At 38.8% G+C, this 18650-nt stretch overlaps 1 protein-coding gene across 2 annotated transcripts in view; it reads left to right on the forward strand.

The window, feature by feature from the left end:
- The window catches only part of atf6b (activating transcription factor 6 beta), a 35270-nt gene extending 17541 nt beyond the window's left edge, over nt 1–17729 (forward strand). Inside the window, exons 9-17 of one of the 2 annotated variants that reach the window (XM_079570622.1) lie at nt 1491–1573; nt 3087–3296; nt 4938–5045; nt 5174–5273; nt 13464–13531; nt 15420–15519; nt 15599–15683; nt 16839–16882; nt 17459–17729. In XM_079570622.1, coding sequence (XP_079426748.1) covers nt 1491–1573; nt 3087–3296; nt 4938–5045; nt 5174–5273; nt 13464–13531; nt 15420–15519; nt 15599–15683; nt 16839–16882; nt 17459–17689 — 1029 coding nt within the window. In that variant the 3' untranslated portion in view covers nt 17690–17729. Of the gene's footprint in view, nt 1–1490; nt 1574–3086; nt 3297–4937; nt 5046–5173; nt 5274–13463; nt 13532–15419; nt 15520–15598; nt 15684–16838; nt 16883–17414 lie in introns of both variants that reach the window. The other variant, XM_079570623.1, reaches the window with a different exon arrangement.
- Nucleotides 17730–18650: the final 921 nt, after the last annotated feature.

An 18650-nucleotide genomic window follows, 5' to 3' on the forward strand; every position in this document is an offset into this window, starting at 1 on the left:
AAGTATCGAATCACCAACACTCAGGTCCGACTAAAACACTAAAGTATCGAATCACCAACACTCAGGTCTGACTAAAACACTAAAGTATCGAATCACCAACACTCAGGTCCGACTAAAACACTAAAGTATCGAATCACCAACACTCAGGTCTGACTAAAACACTAAAGTATCGAATCACCAACACTCAGGTCTGACTAAAACACTAAAGTATCGAATCACCAACTCTCAGGTCTGACTAAAACACTAAAGTATCAAATCATCAACACTCAGGTCCGACTAAAACACTAAAGTATCGAATCATCAACACTCAGGTCCGACTAAAACACTAAAGTATCGAATCATCAACACTCAGGTCTGACTAAAACACTAAAGTATCGAATCATCAACACTCAGGTCTGACTAAAACACTAAAGTATCGAATCATCAACACTCAGGTCTGACTAAAACACTAAAGTATCGAATCATCAACACTCAGGTCCGACTAAAACACTACAGTATCGAATCATCAACACTCAGGTCTGACTAAAACACTAAAGTATCGAATCATCAGCACTCAGGTCTGACTAAAACACTAAAGTATCGAATCATCAACACTCAGGTCTGACTAAAACACTAAAGTATCGAATCATCAGCACTCAGGTCCGACTAAAACACTACAGTATCGAATCATCAACACTCAGGTCTGACTAAAACACTAAAGTATCGAATCATCAGCACTCAGGTCTGACTAAAACACTAAAGTATCGAATCATCAACACTCAGGTCCGACTAAAACACTAAAGTATCGAATCACCAACACTCAGGTCTGACTAAAACACTAAAGTATCGAATATATTTTTTGTCACATTTTTGTCATTTTTTTGTCAAATTTTTTTCACATTTTTGTCTTTTTTTGTCATTTTTTTGTCACGTTTTTTTTGTAATTTTTTGTCAATTTTATGATTTTTTTTGTAATTTTTTGCTACATTTTTGTCAAAATTTCATCAATTTTTTGTCTTTTTTTCATCCTTATTTTTTGTCTTTTGTCACATTTTTGTCATTTTTTTTGTCATTTTTTTGTAATTTTGTCATTTTTTTGTAATTTTTTTGTAATTTTGTCATTTTTTTTTGTCATTTTTTCATAAATTTTTTGTCACTTTGTCACATTTCCATATCGAATCATCAATGAAAAAAAGTAACAAAAATGTCACAAGAAATTGACAAAAAAATGTCCAAAAAAATTACAAAAATGTAATAAAAATTGGACAAAAAACTGACAAAAATGTGACACAAAAATTACAAAAAATTGATAAAAAATTGACCAAAAAATGACAGAAATGTGACAAAAAATGACACAAAAAAGGACCAAAAAAATGACAAGAAAGTTACAAAAATTTGTTGAATCCCCAACAAAAAAATGATGGAAAAAAAAATCTGACGTGAGGAAAAAGGTTCTTTCGGTTCAGGCGGGAGTTAAGAGGTTAAATCTAAGTCTGTTTCCTCTGTTTCAGGGCGGAGACTCCGTGAGTAACAAACGAGCCGTCTGCGTCATGGCTCTGCTGCTCTTCATGACCTTCAGCTTCGGACCCGTCAGGTACAAATACACACAAATACACAAATACACACAAATACACACAAATACACAAATACACACAAATACACAAATACACACAAATACACGCACAAAGACACACGTTGAACAGTTCAGCGTTTAGTCATTTGTAAATCTGGGCACCGTTAAATCAGTCTTTAGATCCAAGTGTTGATGCTGTTGATCCAGGGAAAGGATTAAAGAAAGTTATTTGGTTGTTTCAGCTCAAATAAAGGATTTTTGCCCAATTTTCATTTATTTTTTTCCCCTATTTTTTTACTTTAATTTTCATGTTTTTTTTTCTTCCGAATTTTTCAGATTTTTGACCCAATTTTTTCTTTTTTCCCATTTGTTCCCTCGTGTTTGCTCCTTTTATATTAGTAATATATTTCCTTTTTTTTTTTTGCCCAATTTTTATAATTTTTTTCCCCATATTTTTCTTTAAATTTTCCCCATGTTTTTTTTTTTTTTTTACAGAAATTTTCATATTTTTGCCCCATTTTTTTCTTGTTTCCCATTTGTTCCCTCATTTTTGCTCCTTTTATATTGGTAATATATTTCATATTTTTGCCAATTTTTATAATTTTTTTCCCTATTTTTCTTTAAAATTTCCCCATGTTTTTTTTTTGTTTTACAGAAATTTTCATATTTTTGCCCCAATTTTTTCTTGTTTCCCATTTTTGCAATTTTTTTTACTAATAATATTTTTTCCCCTATTTTTTTATTTTAATTTTTCATGTTTTTATTTTTATTTTTTTCAGAATTTTTCAGATTTTTTGCCCCTATTTTTTTCTTCTTTCCCATTTGTTCCCTCATTTTTGCTCCTTTTATATTGGTTATATATTTCATATTTTTGCCCATTTTTTCTAAATTTCCTCCCGATTTTTCTTAAAATTTTCCCCATGTTTTTTTTTTATTATTATTATTTTTTACAGAATTTTTAATATTTTTGCCCCAATTTTTTCGTTTCCCATTTCCCCCCCAAATTTTTGCAAATTTTTTACTAGTAATATTTTTCCCCCTATTTTTTTACACAATTTTTCTTTAATTTCCCCTCAACTTTAGCTCCTTTACCTCAGTCAGATGTTCTTGGATCCTCCTGTAGCTCAGTCAGATGTTCCTGGATCCTCCTTTAGCTCAGTCAGATGTTCCTGGATCCTCCTGTAGCTCAGTCAGATGTTCTTAGATCCTCCTTTAGCTCAGTCAGATGTTCTGTAGCTCAGTCACATGTTCTTAGATCCTCCTTTACCTCAGTCAGATGTTCCTGGATCCTCCTGTAGCTCAGTCAGATGTTCTGTAGCTCAGTCACATGTTCTTAGATCCTCCTGTAGCTCAGTCAGGTGTTCTGTAGCTCAGTCACATGTTCTTAGATCCTCCTGTAGCTCAGTCAGGTGTTCTGTAGCTCAGTCACATGTTCTTAGATCCTCCTTTAGTTCAGTCAGATGTTCTCAGATCCTCCTGTAGCTCAGTCAGATGTTCAGACCGCGTGTGTGACCTCGTATCTTCTCCGTCTCAGCCTCACGGACAGGAAGTGGGCGGGTCCCGGGGACGGCGGCTCCGTCTCGTTCCCCGGGCGGCACCTCCTGGCGGTGAAGCCGCAGACGGAGCCTCGGTCCGGCCTGTCCCAGGAGGAGCTGGAGGAGCGAGCGGAGGCCGAGGAGGCGGAGGAGGAGCAGCGCTGGAGGACGGAGCCCGAGAGGTTCAACTCTGAGGCCTTTCACTTCAGGTAACCCGGATGCCCTTCCTCTCTGAAGAGGGAGAGTCTTACAGAGTCTTACAGAGCCTGAGGTTCATGTGTGTGAGCAGCAGGGGGCGCTGTTGTAATGGTTTGACCTGAGACATGGTGGAACATTCTCATTTAACCTCTTAACTCCCGCCTCAATCATTTTTGGGGGGTTTTCAACTCATTTTTGTAACTTTTTTTGGTCAATTTTTCATCACTTTTTTGTCACTTTGTCATTTTTTGTAATTTTTTTGGTTAATTTTTGTGACATTTTTGCCACTTTTTCATAATATTTTGTCCATTTTTTAATCAATTTTTTATACATTTTTTTGCCATTTTTTCATGTGCTTTTTTGTTCATTTTTTGCCCGTTTTTTGTCAATTTTTTGTCACATTTTTTTCACATTTGTATAAAAAAAATTTCCACTTCATTTTTCCATCATTTTTTTGTCCATTTTTTGTAATTTTTTTGTAATTTTTTGGGTAAATTTTTGTGACATTTTTGCCAATTTTTTGTAATTTTTTGACATTTTTTCGTCAGTTTTTTGTCACATTTTTGTCCATTTTTTGTGACATTTTTGCTACTTTTTCATAAATTTTTCATCACTTTTTTGTCAATGTTTTCTCACTTTTTTGTCACATTTCCATCATTGTTTTCGCCTCAGTTTTGTCGTTATTTTCACAACTTTTTTCCAGAAGCTTTTGGATTGGGATAAAGCCAAACTGGAGACAATGTGCTCAGTTCAGGCGGGATTTAAGGGGTTAACCTGTTTGGCTTTACCCAAATCTAAAAGCTTCTTGAAAAAAGAAAAAAATGAATCACTGCAGAAAGTCAATCAAAGCTGAACGCTTAAAAATGGTGAGTGGAAATTTACAAAATAAAATAAAATTCAATAATAATGTGAGTTTCACGTGAATGAAATCTGGTACAGTTCCTTTAACCCCTTAACTCTCACCTGAACCGAGCACATTTTCTCCAGTTTGGCTTTACCCCAATCCAAAAGCTTCTGGAAAAAAGGTGAGAAAATAGCAACAAAACAATTTGACAAAAAAATCTATAAAAATTCTACAAAAATTGAACACAAATTTGACAAAAATTCAACAAAAATGTGACAAAAATTCGACAAAAATGTGACAAAAAATCGACAAAAAATCAACAAAAATGTGACAAAAATTCGACAAAAATTTGACAAAAATGTGACAAAAATGTGACAAAAATGTGACAAAAATGTGACAAAAATTCAATAAAAATGTGACAAAAAATCGACAAAAATTCAACAAAAATGTGACAAAAATTCTACAAAAATGTGACAAAAATGTGACAAAAAAGAGACAAAAATTCAACAAAAATGTGACAAAAATTCTACAAAAATGTGACAAAAATGTGACAAAAATTCGACACAAATTTGACAAAAATGTGACAAAAATGTGACAAAAAAGAGACAAAAAAGTGACAAAAATTCAACAAAAATGTGACAAAAATGGAAAAAAAAAAAACATATAAAGATGACACAACACAGCAACAAAGTGAGGAAAAAGGTGAGTTTTGTGGGTCTTAGCTTTCAAATGAGGTGTTCCACAGGAGGACAGAATGCATTTAGGCTGGTGGCAAGAGGTTAATGTAGCGTTTGTGTGGTGCCTTCAGGAACCTCAGCGACGCCTTCACCGACGTGAAGGACCTGGTTCTTCAGGACATCGACAGGTTCTTCTCCTCGTCCGACTGCAGACAGTTCAACCGCTCCGAGTCGCTCAGGTGAGGGGACTTCTGAGGCTTTACCGACGCCAACGCGAGCCTCGCAGTCAGCTAACGGCTGTGTGTGTGTGTGTGTGTGTGTGTGTGTGTGTGTGTCTGTGTGTGTGTGTCTGTGTGTGTGTGCGCAGGCTGGCGGACGAGCTGCGGGGCTGGGTCCACAGACACCAGATCGACAGGAAGAAATCGGGAGGGAAATCGAAGAGCGCCAAGAAAGCCAAGATCGCTCAGGTCAGACTGTTTCCTTTATATGTGAGAAAAGATCTAATATGTGAGAAAAGATCTAATATGTGAGAAAAGATCTAATATGTGAGAAATGATCTTATATGTGAGAAAAGATCTGATATGTGAGAAAAGATCTGATATGTGAGAAAAGATCTGATATGTGAGAAAAGATCTGATATGTGAGAAAAGATCTGATATGTGAGAAAAGATCTGATATGTAAGAAAAGATCTGATATGTGAGAAAAGATCTGATATGTGAGAAAAGATCTGATATGTAAGAAAAGATCTGATATGTGAGAAAAGATCTGATATGTGAGAAAAGATCTGATATGTGAGAAAAGATCTAATATGTGAGAAAAGATCTGATATGTGAGAAAAGATCTGATATGTGAGAAAAGATCTGATATGTGAGAAAAGATCTAATATGTGAGAAAAGATCTGATATGTGAGAAAAGATCTAATATGTGAGAAAAGATCTAATATGTGAGAAAAGATCTGATATGTGAGAAAAGATCTGATATGTGAGAAAAGATCTGATATGTGAGAAAAGATCTAATATGTGAGAAATGATCTTATATTTGAGAAAAGATCTGATATGTGAGAAAAGATCTGATATGTGAGAAATGATCTGATATGTGAGAAAAGATCTGATATGTGAGAAAAGATCTGATATGTGAGAAAAGATCTAATATGTGAGAAAAGATCTAATATGTGAGAAAAGATCTGATATGTGAGAAAAGATCTAATATGTGAGAAATGATCTAATATGTGAGAAATGATCTTATATGTGAGAAAAGATCTAATATGTGAGAAAAGATCTGATATGTGAGAAAAGATCTGATATGTGAGAAAAGATCTGATATGTGAGAAAAGATCTAATATGTGAGAAATGATCTTATATTTGAGAAAAGATCTGATATGTGAGAAAAGATCTTATATGTGAGAAAAGATCTGATATGTGAGAAAAGATCTGATATGTGAGAAAAGATCTGATATGTGAGAAAAGATCTAATATGTGAGAAATGATCTTATATTTGAGAAAAGATCTGATATGTGAGAAAAGATCTGATATGTGAGAAAAGATCTGATATGTGAGAAAAGATCTGATATGTGAGAAAAGATCTAATATGTGAGAAAAGATCTGATATGTGAGAAAAGATCTAATATGTGAGAAATGATCTAATATGTGAGAAATGATCTTATATGTGAGAAAAGATCTAATATGTGAGAAAAGATCTGATATGTGAGAAAAGATCTGATATGTGAGAAAAGATCTGATATGTGAGAAAAGATCTAATATGTGAGAAATGATCTTATATTTGAGAAAAGATCTGATATGTGAGAAAAGATCTTATATGTGAGAAAAGATCTGATATGTGAGAAATGATCTTATATTTGAGAAAAGATCTGATATGTGAGAAAAGATCTGATATGTGAGAAATGATCTGATATGTGAGAAATGATCTGATATGTGAGAAGATCTTTTGTCACTTTCTGTCATTTTTTTGTAATTTTTTTGGTCAATTTTTGTGACATTTTTGCCACTTTTTCATAATTTTTTTGTCAATTTTTTGTAAGTTTTTTGTCATTTTCTCGTCAATTTTTCGTCTAATTCTTGACATTTTTGCCACTTTTTCATGACTTTTTCGTCAACTTCTTTGTCAATGTTTTCTCACTTTTTTGTCACATTTCCATCATTGTTTTCGTCTCAGTTTTGTTGCTATTTTCTCACCTTTTTTCCAGAAGCTTTTGGATTGGGGTAAAGCCATATGTGAGAAAAGATCTTATATGTAAGAAAAGATCTAATATGTGAGAAAAGATCTTATATGTGAGAAAAGATCTAATATGTGAGAAAAGATCTAATATGTGAGAAAAGATCTAATATGTGAGAAAAGATCTGATATGTGAGAAAAGATCTGATATGTGAGAAAAGATCTGATATGTGAGAAAAGATCTTATATGTGAGAAAAGATCTTATATTTGAGAAAAGATCTGATATGTGAGAAAAGATCTGATATGTGAGAAATGATCTGATATGTGAGAAAAGATCTTATATGTGAGAAAAGATCTGATATGTGAGAAAAGATCTGATATGTGAGAAAAGATCTGATATGTGAGAAAAGATCTAATATGTGAGAAATGATCTTATATTTGAGAAAAGATCTGATATGTGAGAAAAGATCTGATATGTGAGAAATGATCTGATATGTGAGAAATGATCTAATATGTGAGAAGATCTTTTGTCACTTTCTGTCATTTTTTTGTAATTTTTTTGGTCAATTTTTGTGACATTTTTGCCACTTTTTCATAATTTTTTTGTCAATTTTTTGTAAGTTTTTTGTCATTTTCTCGTCAATTTTTCGTCTAATTCTTGACATTTTTGCCACTTTTTCATGACTTTTTCGTCAACTTCTTTGTCAATGTTTTCTCACTTTTTTGTCACATTTCCATCATTGTTTTCGTCTCAGTTTTGTTGCTATTTTCTCACCTTTTTTCCAGAAGCTTTTGGATTGGGGTAAAGCCATATGTGAGAAAAGATCTTATATGTAAGAAAAGATCTAATATGTGAGAAAAGATCTTATATGTGAGAAAAGATCTAATATGTGAGAAAAGATCTAATATGTGAGAAAAGATCTAATATGTGAGAAAAGATCTGATATGTGAGAAAAGATCTGATATGTGAGAAAAGATCTGATATGTGAGAAAAGATCTGATATGTGAGAAAAGATCTGATATGTGAGAAAAGATCTGATATGTGAGAAAAGATCTAATATGTGAGAAAAGATCTAATATGTGAGAAAAGATCTAATATGTGAGAAATGATCTTATATGTGAGAAAAGATCTGATATGTGAGAAAAGATCTGATATGTGAGAAAAGATCTGATATTTGAGAAAAGATCTAATATGTGAGAAAAGATCTGATATTTGAGAAAAGATCTAATATGTGAGAAAAGATCTGATATTTGAGAAAAGATCTAATATGTGAGAAAAGATCTAATATGTGAGAAAAGATCTGATATGTGAGAAAAGATCTGATATTTGAGAAAAGATCTAATATGTGAGAAAAGATCTGATATTTGAGAAAAGATCTGATATGTGAGAAAGATCTGATATGTGAGAAATGATCTAATATGTGAGAAAAGATCTAATATGTGAGAAAAGATCTAATATGTGAGAAAAGATCTGATATTTGAGAAAAGATCTAATATGTGAGAAAAGATCTAATATGTGAGAAAAGATCTAATATGTGAGAAAAGATCTGATATGTGAGAAAAGATCTGATATGTGAGAAAAGATCTGATATGTGAGAAAAGATCTGATATGTGAGAAAAGATCTGATATGTGAGACAACATCTTTTGTCACTTTCTGTCATTTTTTATGTCATTTTTTGGTCAATTTTTGTGACATTTTGGCCACTTTTTCATAATTTGTTGTCAATTTTTTAATTACATTTTTGTCCATTTTTTTTATCAAATTTTTGTCCATTTTTTATCCATTTTTTTGCCACTTTTTCATCATTTTTTGTCAATTTTTTGTCACTTTTCCATAATTTTGTCAATTTTTTTGTAGGTTTTTTGTCATTTTCTCGCCAATTTTTCGTCAAATTCTTGTAACATTTTTTGTGACATTTTTGCCACTTTTTCATAAATTTTTCGTCAACTTTTTTGTCAAAGTTTTCTCACTTTTTTGTCACATTTCCATCATTGTTTTCGTCTCAGTTTTGTTGCTATTTTCTCACCTTTTTTCCCAGAAGCTTTTGGATTGGGGTAAAGCCATATGTGAGAAATGATCTAATATGTGAGAAAAGATCTTATATGTGACAAAAGATCTGATATGTGAGAAAAGATCTGATATGTGAGAAAAGATCTTATATGTGAGAAAAGATCTGATATTTGAGAAATGATCTGATATGTGAGAAATGATCTTATATGTGAGAAAAGATCTAATATGTGAGAAAAGATCTAATATGTGAGAAAAGATCTAATATGTGAGAAAAGATCTGATATGTGAGAAAAGATCTAATATGTGAGAAAAGATCTGATATTATATTTGAGAAAAGATCTGATATTATATGTGAGAAAAGATCTGATATGTGAGAAAAGATCTGATATGTGAGAAAAGATCTTATATGTGAGAAAAGATCTTATATGTGAGAAAAGATCTAATATGTGAGAAAAGATCTGATATTATATTTGAGAAAAGATCTGATATTATATGTGAGAAAAGATCTGATATGTGAGAAAAGATCTTATATGTGAGAAAAGATCTGATATGTGAGAAAAGATCTGATATGTGAGAAAAGATCTGATATGTGAGAAAAGATCTGATATGTGAGAAAAGATCTAATATGTGAGAAATGATCTAATATGTGAGAAAAGATCTTATATGTGAGAAAAGATCTGATATGTGAGAAAAGATCTGATATGTGAGAAAAGATCTGATATGTGAGAAAAGATCTGATATGTGAGAAAAGATCTTATATGTGAGAAAAGATCTGATATGTGAGAAAAGATCTAATATGTGAGAAATGATCTAATATGTGAGAAAAGATCTAATATGTGAGAAAAGATCTGATATGTGAGAAAAGATCTAATATGTGAGAAAAGATCTAATATGTGAGAAATGATCTAATATGTGAGAAAAGATCTAATATGTGAGAAAAGATCTAATATGTGAGAAAAGATCTTATATGTGAGAAAAGATCTGATATGTGAGAAAAGATCTTATATGTGAGAAAAGATCTGATATGTGAGAAAAGATCTGATATGTGAGAAAAGATCTGATATGTGAGAAAAGATCTGATATGTGAGAAAAGATCTTATATGTGAGAAAAGATCTGATATGTGAGAAAAGATCTAATATGTGAGAAAAGATCTTATATGTGAGAAAAGATCTTATATGTGAGAAAAGATCTTATATGTGAGAAAAGATCTAATATGTGAGAAAAGATCTAATATGTGAGAAAAGATCTTATATGTGAGAAAAGATCTGATATGTGAGAAAAGATCTTATATGTGAGAAAAGATCTTATATGTGAGAAAAGATCTGATATGTGAGAAAAGATCTAATATATGAGAAAAGATCTAATATGTGAGAAAAGATCTAATATGTGAGAAATGATCTTATATTTGATAAAAGATCTGATATGTGAGATATGAGGCCACGCCCCCTCCTCTGACGCCTCTGTTCCCCCTAGACAAGGCCACGCCCCCTCCTCTGACGCCTCTGTTCCCCCTGGACAAGGCCACGCCCCCTCCTATGACTCCTCTGTTCCCCCTGGACAAGGCCACGCCCCCTCCTCTGACGCCTCTGTTCCCCCTGGACAAGGCCACGCCCCCTCCTCTGACGCCTCTGTTCCCCCTAGACAAGGCCACGCCCCCTCCTCTGACGCCTCTGTTCCCCCTGGACAAGGCCACGCCCCCTCCTATGACTCCTCTGTTCCCCCTGGACAAGGCCACGCCCCCTCCTCTGACGCCTCTGTTCCCCCTGGACAAGGCCACGCCCCCTCCTATGACTCCTCTGTTCCCCCTGTACAAGGCCACGCCCCCTCCTATGACTCCTCTGTTCCCCCTGGACAAGGCCACGCCCCCTCCTATGACTCCTCTGTTCCCCCTGTACAAGGCCACGCCCCCTCCTATGACTCCTCTGTTCCCCCTGTACAAGGCCACGCCCCCTCCTATGACTCCTCTGTTCCCCCTGGACAAGGCCACGCCCCCTCCTATGACTCCTCTGTTCCCTCTGGACAAGGCCACGCCCCCTCCTATGACTCCTCTGTTCCCTCTGGACAAGGCCACGCCCCCTCCTATGACTGTTCCCCCTGGACAAGGCCACGCCCCCTCCTCTGACGCCTCTGTTCCCCCTGGACAAGGCCACGCCCCTTCCTATGACTCCTCTGTTCCCCCTGGACAAGGCCACGCCCCCTCCTATGACTGTTCCCTCTGGACAAGGCCACGCCCCCTCCTCTGACGCCTCTGTTCCCCCTGGACAAGGCCACGCCCCCTCCTCTGACGCCTCTGTTCCCCCTGGACAAGGCCACGCCCCCTCCTATGACTCCTCTGTTCCCCCTGTACAAGGCCACGCCCCCTCCTATGACTCCTCTGTTCCCCCTGGACAAGGCCACGCCCCCTCCTCTGACGCCTCTGTTCCCCCTGGACAAGGCCACGCCCCCTCCTCTGACTCCTCTGTTCCCCCTGGACAAGGCCACGCCCCCTCCTCTGACGCCTCTGTTCCCCCTGGACAAGGCCACGCCCCCTCCTCTGACGCCTCTGTTCCCCCTGGACAAGGCCACGCCCCCTCCTATAACTGTTCCCCCTGGACAAGGCCACGCCCCCTCCTCTGACGCCTCTGTTCCCCCTGGACAAGGCCACGCCCCCTCCTCTGACGCCTCTGTTCCCCCTGGACAAGGCCACGCCCCCTCCTCTGACTCCTCTGTTCCCCCTGAACAAGGCCACGCCCCCTCCTATGACTCCTCTGTTCCCTCTGGACAAGGCCACGCCCCCTCCTATGACTGTTCCCCCTGGACAAGGCCACGCCCCCTCCTCTGACGCCTCTGTTCCCCCTGGACAAGGCCACGCCCCCTCCTATGACTCCTCTGTTCCCCCTGTACAAGGCCACGCCCCCTCCTATGACTCCTCTGTTCCCCCTGGACAAGGCCACGCCCCCTCCTATGACTGTTCCCCCTGGACAAGGCCACGCCCCCTCCTCTGACTCCTCTGTTCCCCCTGAACAAGGCCACGCCCCCTCCTCTGATGCCTCTGTTCCCTCTGGACAAGGCCACGCCCCCTCCTATGACTGTTCCCCCTGGACAAGGCCACGCCCCCTCCTCTGACTCCTCTGTTCCCCCTGGACAAGGCCACGCCCCCTCCTATGACTCCTCTGTTCCCCCTGTACAAGGCCACGCCCCCTCCTCTGACGCCTCTGTTCCCCCTGGACAAGGCCACGCCCCCTCCTATGACTGTTCCCCCTGGACAAGGCCACGCCCCCTCCTCTGACGCCTCTGTTCCCCTGGACAAGGCCACGCCCCCTCCTATGACTGTTCCCCCTGGACAAGGCCACGCCCCCTCCTATGACTGTTCCCCCTGGACAAGGCCACGCCCCCTCCTATGACTGTTCCCCCTGGACAAGGCCACGCCCCCTCCTATGACTCCTCTGTTCCCCCTGGACAAGGCCACGCCCCCTCCTATGACTCCTCTGTTCCCCCTGGACAAGGCCACGCCCCCTCCTCTGACGCCTCTGTTCCCCCTGGACAAGGCCACGCCCCCTCCTCTGACTCCTCTGTTCCCCCTGGACAAGGCCACGCCCCCTCCTATGACTCCTCTGTTCCCCCTGGACAAGGCCACGCCCCCTCCTATGACTGTTCCCCCTGGACAAGGCCACGCCCCCTCCTCTGACTCCTCTGTTCCCCCTGGACAAGGCCACGCCCCCTCCTATGACTCCTCTGTTCCCCCTGGACAAGGCCACGCCCCCTCCTATGACTCCTCTGTTCCCCCTGGACAAGGCCACGCCCCCTCCTATGACTCCTCTGTTCCCCCTGGACAAGGCCACGCCCCCTCCTCTGACTCCTCTGTTCCCCCTGGACAAGGCCACGCCCCCTCCTATGACTCCTCTGTTCCCCCTGGACAAGGCCACGCCCCCTCCTATGACGCCTCTGTTCCCCCTGGACAAGGCCACGCCCCCTCCTATGACTGTTCCCCCTGGACAAGGCCACGCCCCCTCCTCTGATGCCTCTGTTCCCCCTGGACAAGGCCACGCCCCCTCCTCTGACGCCTCTGTTCCCCCTGGACAAGGCCACGCCCCCTCCTCTGACGCCTCTGTTCCCCCTGGACAAGGCCACGCCCCCTCCTATGACGCCTCTGTTCCCCCTGGACAAGGCCACGCCCCCTCCTCTGACGCCTCTGTTCCCCCTGGACAAGGCCAAGGCCACGCCCCCTCCTATGACGCCTCTGTTCCCCCTGGACAAGGCCACGCCCCCTCCTCTGATGCCTCTGTTCCCCCTGGACAAGGCCACGCCCCCTCCTCTGACGCCTCTGTTCCCCCTGGACAAGGCCACGCCCCCTCCTCTGACTCCTCTGTTCCCTCTGGACAAGGCCACGCCCCCTCTGTATCTGTGGTATAAACAGAATGACCTGAAGCTCCTCCTCCTCTGAGCAGCTCTGGATCTTCTCACTCATGGGTTTGTTTGATGTTTCCTCAGAAAGCTCAGCAGAGAAAGACCAACTTCTCCAGATACCTGCCTGTGCAGACGCATCGCTCCATCGAGAGGTAACGTCTCCATCGCCGTCCTGATGTTTCTCCTGATGTTTCTCCTGATGTTTGTCCTGATGTTTCTCCTGATGTTTGTCCTGATGTTTCTCCTGATGTTTCTCCTGATGTTTGTCCTGATGTTTGTCCTGATGTTTGTCCTGATGTTTGTCCTGATGTTTCTCCTGTTGTTTCTCCTGATGTTTGTCCTGATGTTTCTCCTGATGTTTCTCCTGTTGTTTCTCCTGATGTTTGTCCTGTTGTTTCTCCTGATGTTTGTCCTGATGTTTGTCCTGATGTTTGTCCTGATGTTTCTCCTGTTGTTTCTCCTGATGTTTGTCCTGATGTTTCTCCTGATGTTTCTCCTGTTGTTTCTCCTGATGTTTGTCCTGTTGTTTCTCCTGATGTTTGTCCTGATGTTTGTCCTGATGTTTGTCCTGATGTTTCTCCTCATGTTTGTCCTGATGTTTGTCCTGATGTTTCTCCTGTCTCATTTTTTTGTCACTTTCTGTCATTTTTTTTGTAATTTTTTATAAACAAAAATGTGACAAAAATTCAACAAAAATTCAACAAAATTCAACAAAAAATCAACAAAAATCAACAAAAATTCAACAAAAAATCAACAAAATTCAACAAAAATTCAACAAAAATCAACAAAAATTCAACAAAAATGTGACAAAAATGTGACAAGAATTCAACAAAAAATCAACAAAAATTCAACAAAAATGTGACAAAAATTCAACAAAAAATCAACAAAAAATCAACAAAAATGTGACAAAAATTCAACAAAAATTCAACAAAAATTCAACAAAAATTCAACAAAAATGTGACAAAAATGTGACAAAAATTCAACAAAAATTCAACAAAAAATCAACAAAAATTCAACAAAAATCAACAAAAAATCAACAAAAATGTGACAAAAATTCAACAAAAAATCAACAAAAAATCAACAAAAATTCAACAAAAATTCAACAAAAATCAACAAAAATCCAACAAAAATTCAACAAAAATGTGACAAAAATGTGACAAAAATTCAACAAAAATCAACAAAAATTCAACAAAAATTCAACAAAAATTCAACAAAAAAACAAAAATGTGACAAAAATTCAACAAAAATTCAACAAAAAAACAAAAATGTGACAAAAATTCAACAAAAATTCAACAAAAAAACAAAAATTCAACAAAAATTCAACAAAAATTCAACAAAAATTCAACAAAAAAACAAAAATGTGACAAAAATTCAACAAAAATTCAACAAAAAAACAAAAATTCAACAAAAATTCAACAAAAATTCAACAAAAATTCAACAAAAATGCGAGAAATATGTGAGAAATTATCTCATATCTGATGTTTCTCCTGATGTTTACCTTGATGTTTCTCCTGATGTTTCTCCTGATGTTTCTCCTGATGTTCCCCTGATGTTTCTCCTGATGTTTCTCCTGATGTTCCCCTGATGTTCCCCTGATGTTCCCCTGATGTTCCCCTGATGTTCCCCTGATGTTCCCCTGATGTTCTCCTGATGTTTCTCCTGATGTTTGTCCTGATGTTTCTCCTGATGTTCCCCTGATGTTCCCCTGATGTTTCTCCTGATGTTTACCTTGAGGTTTCTCCTGATGTTCCCCTGATGTTTCTCCTGATGTTTCTCCTGATGTTCCCCTGATGTTCCCCTGATGTTCCCCTGATGTTCCCCTGATGTTCCCCTGATGTTCCCCTGATGTTCTCCTGATGTTCCCCTGATGTTCCCCTGATGTTTCTCCTGATGTTCCCCTGATGTTCCCCTGATGTTTCTCCTGATGTTTACCTTGAGGTTTCTCCTGATGTTCCCCTGATGTTTGTCCTGATGTTTGTCCTGATGTTTCTCCTGATGTTCCCCTGATGTTCTCCTGATGTTCTCCTGATGTTTCCACAGTCAGCTGCAGGTGGTCTCCGGGCCTGAACTCTCCTACAGTGACTTCCTGGACGCCATCGACCGCAGAGAGGACACCTTCTACGTGGTTTCCTTCAGACGGGTACGACTCCAGCGTCTCTTTATCTCCGTGAGTCTGAGATGACCTGAGATGACCTGAGATGACCTGTGTTCTGCTTTAGGACCATCTGCTGCTGCCGGCCATCAGCCACAACAAGACCAGGAGGCCCAAGATGTCCCTGGTGATGCCGGCCATGTCGGTCAACGGTCAGTGTCCTCTGATCCAAACACGTTTATATATAAGTATAAATGTTTATATATATATGTATATGTTTATATATATATATATGTTTATATATATATATAAATATATATATATATATAAATGTATATATGTTTATATATACAGTATGTTTATATATATATATAAATATATATATATATATATATATATATATATATATATATATATATATATATATATATATATAAATGTATATATGTTTATATATATATATATTTATATATACAGTATGTTTATATATATATGTCGGTCAACGGTCAGTGTCTAAGCCTCTGATCCAAACCTTCTGACAGCCTGTGTTTCCAACAGACGTGACGGGGATAGATACACGTTTATATATATGTTTATATACACGTTTATATATATGTTTATATACATGTATATAAACATGTATATAAACATATATAAAACATACATACATATGTATATATATATATAAACGTGTATATAAACATATATATAAACATGTATATAAACGTGTTTATATATATGTTTATATACATGTTTATATACATGTTTATATATATATATATACATATGTATGTATGTTTTATATATGTTATATATATATGTTATATACCCACAGAGAGCCTGTATAACGCGTCGCGGGGATATGAGATGATGATGCAGGTGGACTGTGAGGTCATACATGTTATATACATGTTATATATATGTTATATACCCACAGAGAGCCTGTATAACGCGTCGCGGGGATATGAGATGATGATGCAGGTGGACTGTGAGGTCATACATGTTATATACATGTTATATATATGTTATATATATATTATATATCCACAGAGAGCCTGTATAACGCGTCGCGGGGATATGAGATGATGATGCAGGTGGACTGTGAGGTCATACATGTTATATATATGTTATATATATGTTATATATCCACAGAGAGCCTGTATAACGCGTCGCGGGGATATGAGATGATGATGCAGGTGGACTGTGAGGTCATACATGTTATATATATGTTATATATATATTATATATCCACAGAGAGCCTGTATAACGCCTCGCGGGGATATGAGATGATGATGCAGGTGGACTGTGAGGTCATACATGTTACATACATGTTATATATATGTTATATATATGTTATATACCCACAGAGAGCCTGTATAACGCGTCGCGAGGATATGAGATGATGATGCAGGTGGACTGTGAGGTCATACATGTTATATATATGTTATATACATGTTATATATATGTTATATACCCACAGAGAGCCTGTATAACGCGTCGCGGGGATATGAGATGATGATGCAGGTGGACTGTGAGGTCATACATGTTATATATATGTTATATACATGTTATATATATGTTATATACCCACAGAGAGCCTGTATAACGCGTCGCGGGGATATGAGATGATGATGCAGGTGGACTGTGAGGTCATACATGTTATATATATGTTATATACATGTTATATATATGTTATATACCCACAGAGAGCCTGTATAACGCGTCGCGGGGATATGAGATGATGATGCAGGTGGACTGTGAGGTCATACATGTTATATATATGTTATATATATGTTATATATCCACAGAGAGCCTGTATAACGCGTCGCGGGGATATGAGATGATGATGCAGGTGGACTGTGAGGTCATACATGTTATATATATGTTATATACATGTTATATATATGTTATATACATGTTATATATATGTTATATACCCACAGAGAGCCTGTATAACGCGTCGCGGGGATATGAGATGATGATGCAGGTGGACTGTGAGGTCATGGACACTCGTATCGTCCCCATAAAGTCGTCGTCGGTCCCGCCTTCTCTCCGCGAGCCGCCGCCCGGCGCTCGCCCTCACCACGGAGACACGCAGCCCCATCACCACGGCAACCACAGCTCGCACCACCACCCGCCCGCCTCGGCCAATCACAGGCCCCCGCTGCAGAGGCGCCGCCCCGTCGGCTTCCTCCTCGGCCAATCAGAGGAGGTCTGAGGCTCGGGGGCGGGGCTAAGGTTTGGCTTCAACAAAAGAACTTTGAGTCGAGTCGAGTCGAGTCGAGACGAGACGCTGCAGAGGAAAGAAAAGAGACCGAGGTTCATTTACTTTATTTAGTGACAGATTAGAAACACAGATTTAAAAACTCTCTTTCCGAAGTTTATTCTGACGTTTATCCAGGAAGTAACTCATGTCTGTGTCCCTGGTCTTTCCTACGCTTATTCTTTCACAAACACACATGTTTGGTATCCACGTGTAGCACCACAGGGACTAAGCTTTCCCATCCGCCCTTCAGTCGCTGCTTCAGACCCAGAGAAACTCCACGTCCGGGACAAACCACAGAGAGATACGCTGTCAGTGAAAGAAACGCTTTCACTGACAGTGACTCAAAGCGTTTCCGTTTCCTCGGGTCCTGAAACTTCGCCCACACTTTCCTTCACGCGACTCAAAGCTCAGGATAAACTGTTCCAGTCGTTTTCATCAAAATGTGCCTCTCAGCGTTTCTGCTTTTCTGTCGCCGGATTCCCTGAAAAATGCAGAGAAACCAAACCAGGCTTTGATTGAAACAGATCCAAAACTAAAGGGACATAAATCCCTCATGAGGATTTTTACTCATCTGATTCTGAGGGTTTATTCAGCTTCGAATCTGATGACCAGTTTATTCCAAAACTAAACCAGATCCAAAATCCCTCTGAGAAAATATTTACACATTTTTTCTTTATTTCAAACTTTTCCCCCCAATCTTTTTCACAATTTCCCCCGCATTATATATATAATTTATTTATTTTTACATTTTTTTTTTTTTTTTACTTTTTTTTACTTTTATTTACACCCCACCCCCCATTTTTATTAGATTTTACCACATTTTTCAAGACTCAATTTTTTCCAAGATGTTTTTCCCCATTTTTATCTCAAGATTTTCACTTTTTTCTCCAGGATTTTTTTCCAACTTTTTAAC

The sequence above is a fragment of the Gobius niger genome (assembly GCF_951799975.1).
Source record: "Gobius niger genome assembly, chromosome: 14".
NCBI lineage: Eukaryota > Metazoa > Chordata > Actinopteri > Gobiiformes > Gobiidae > Gobius > Gobius niger.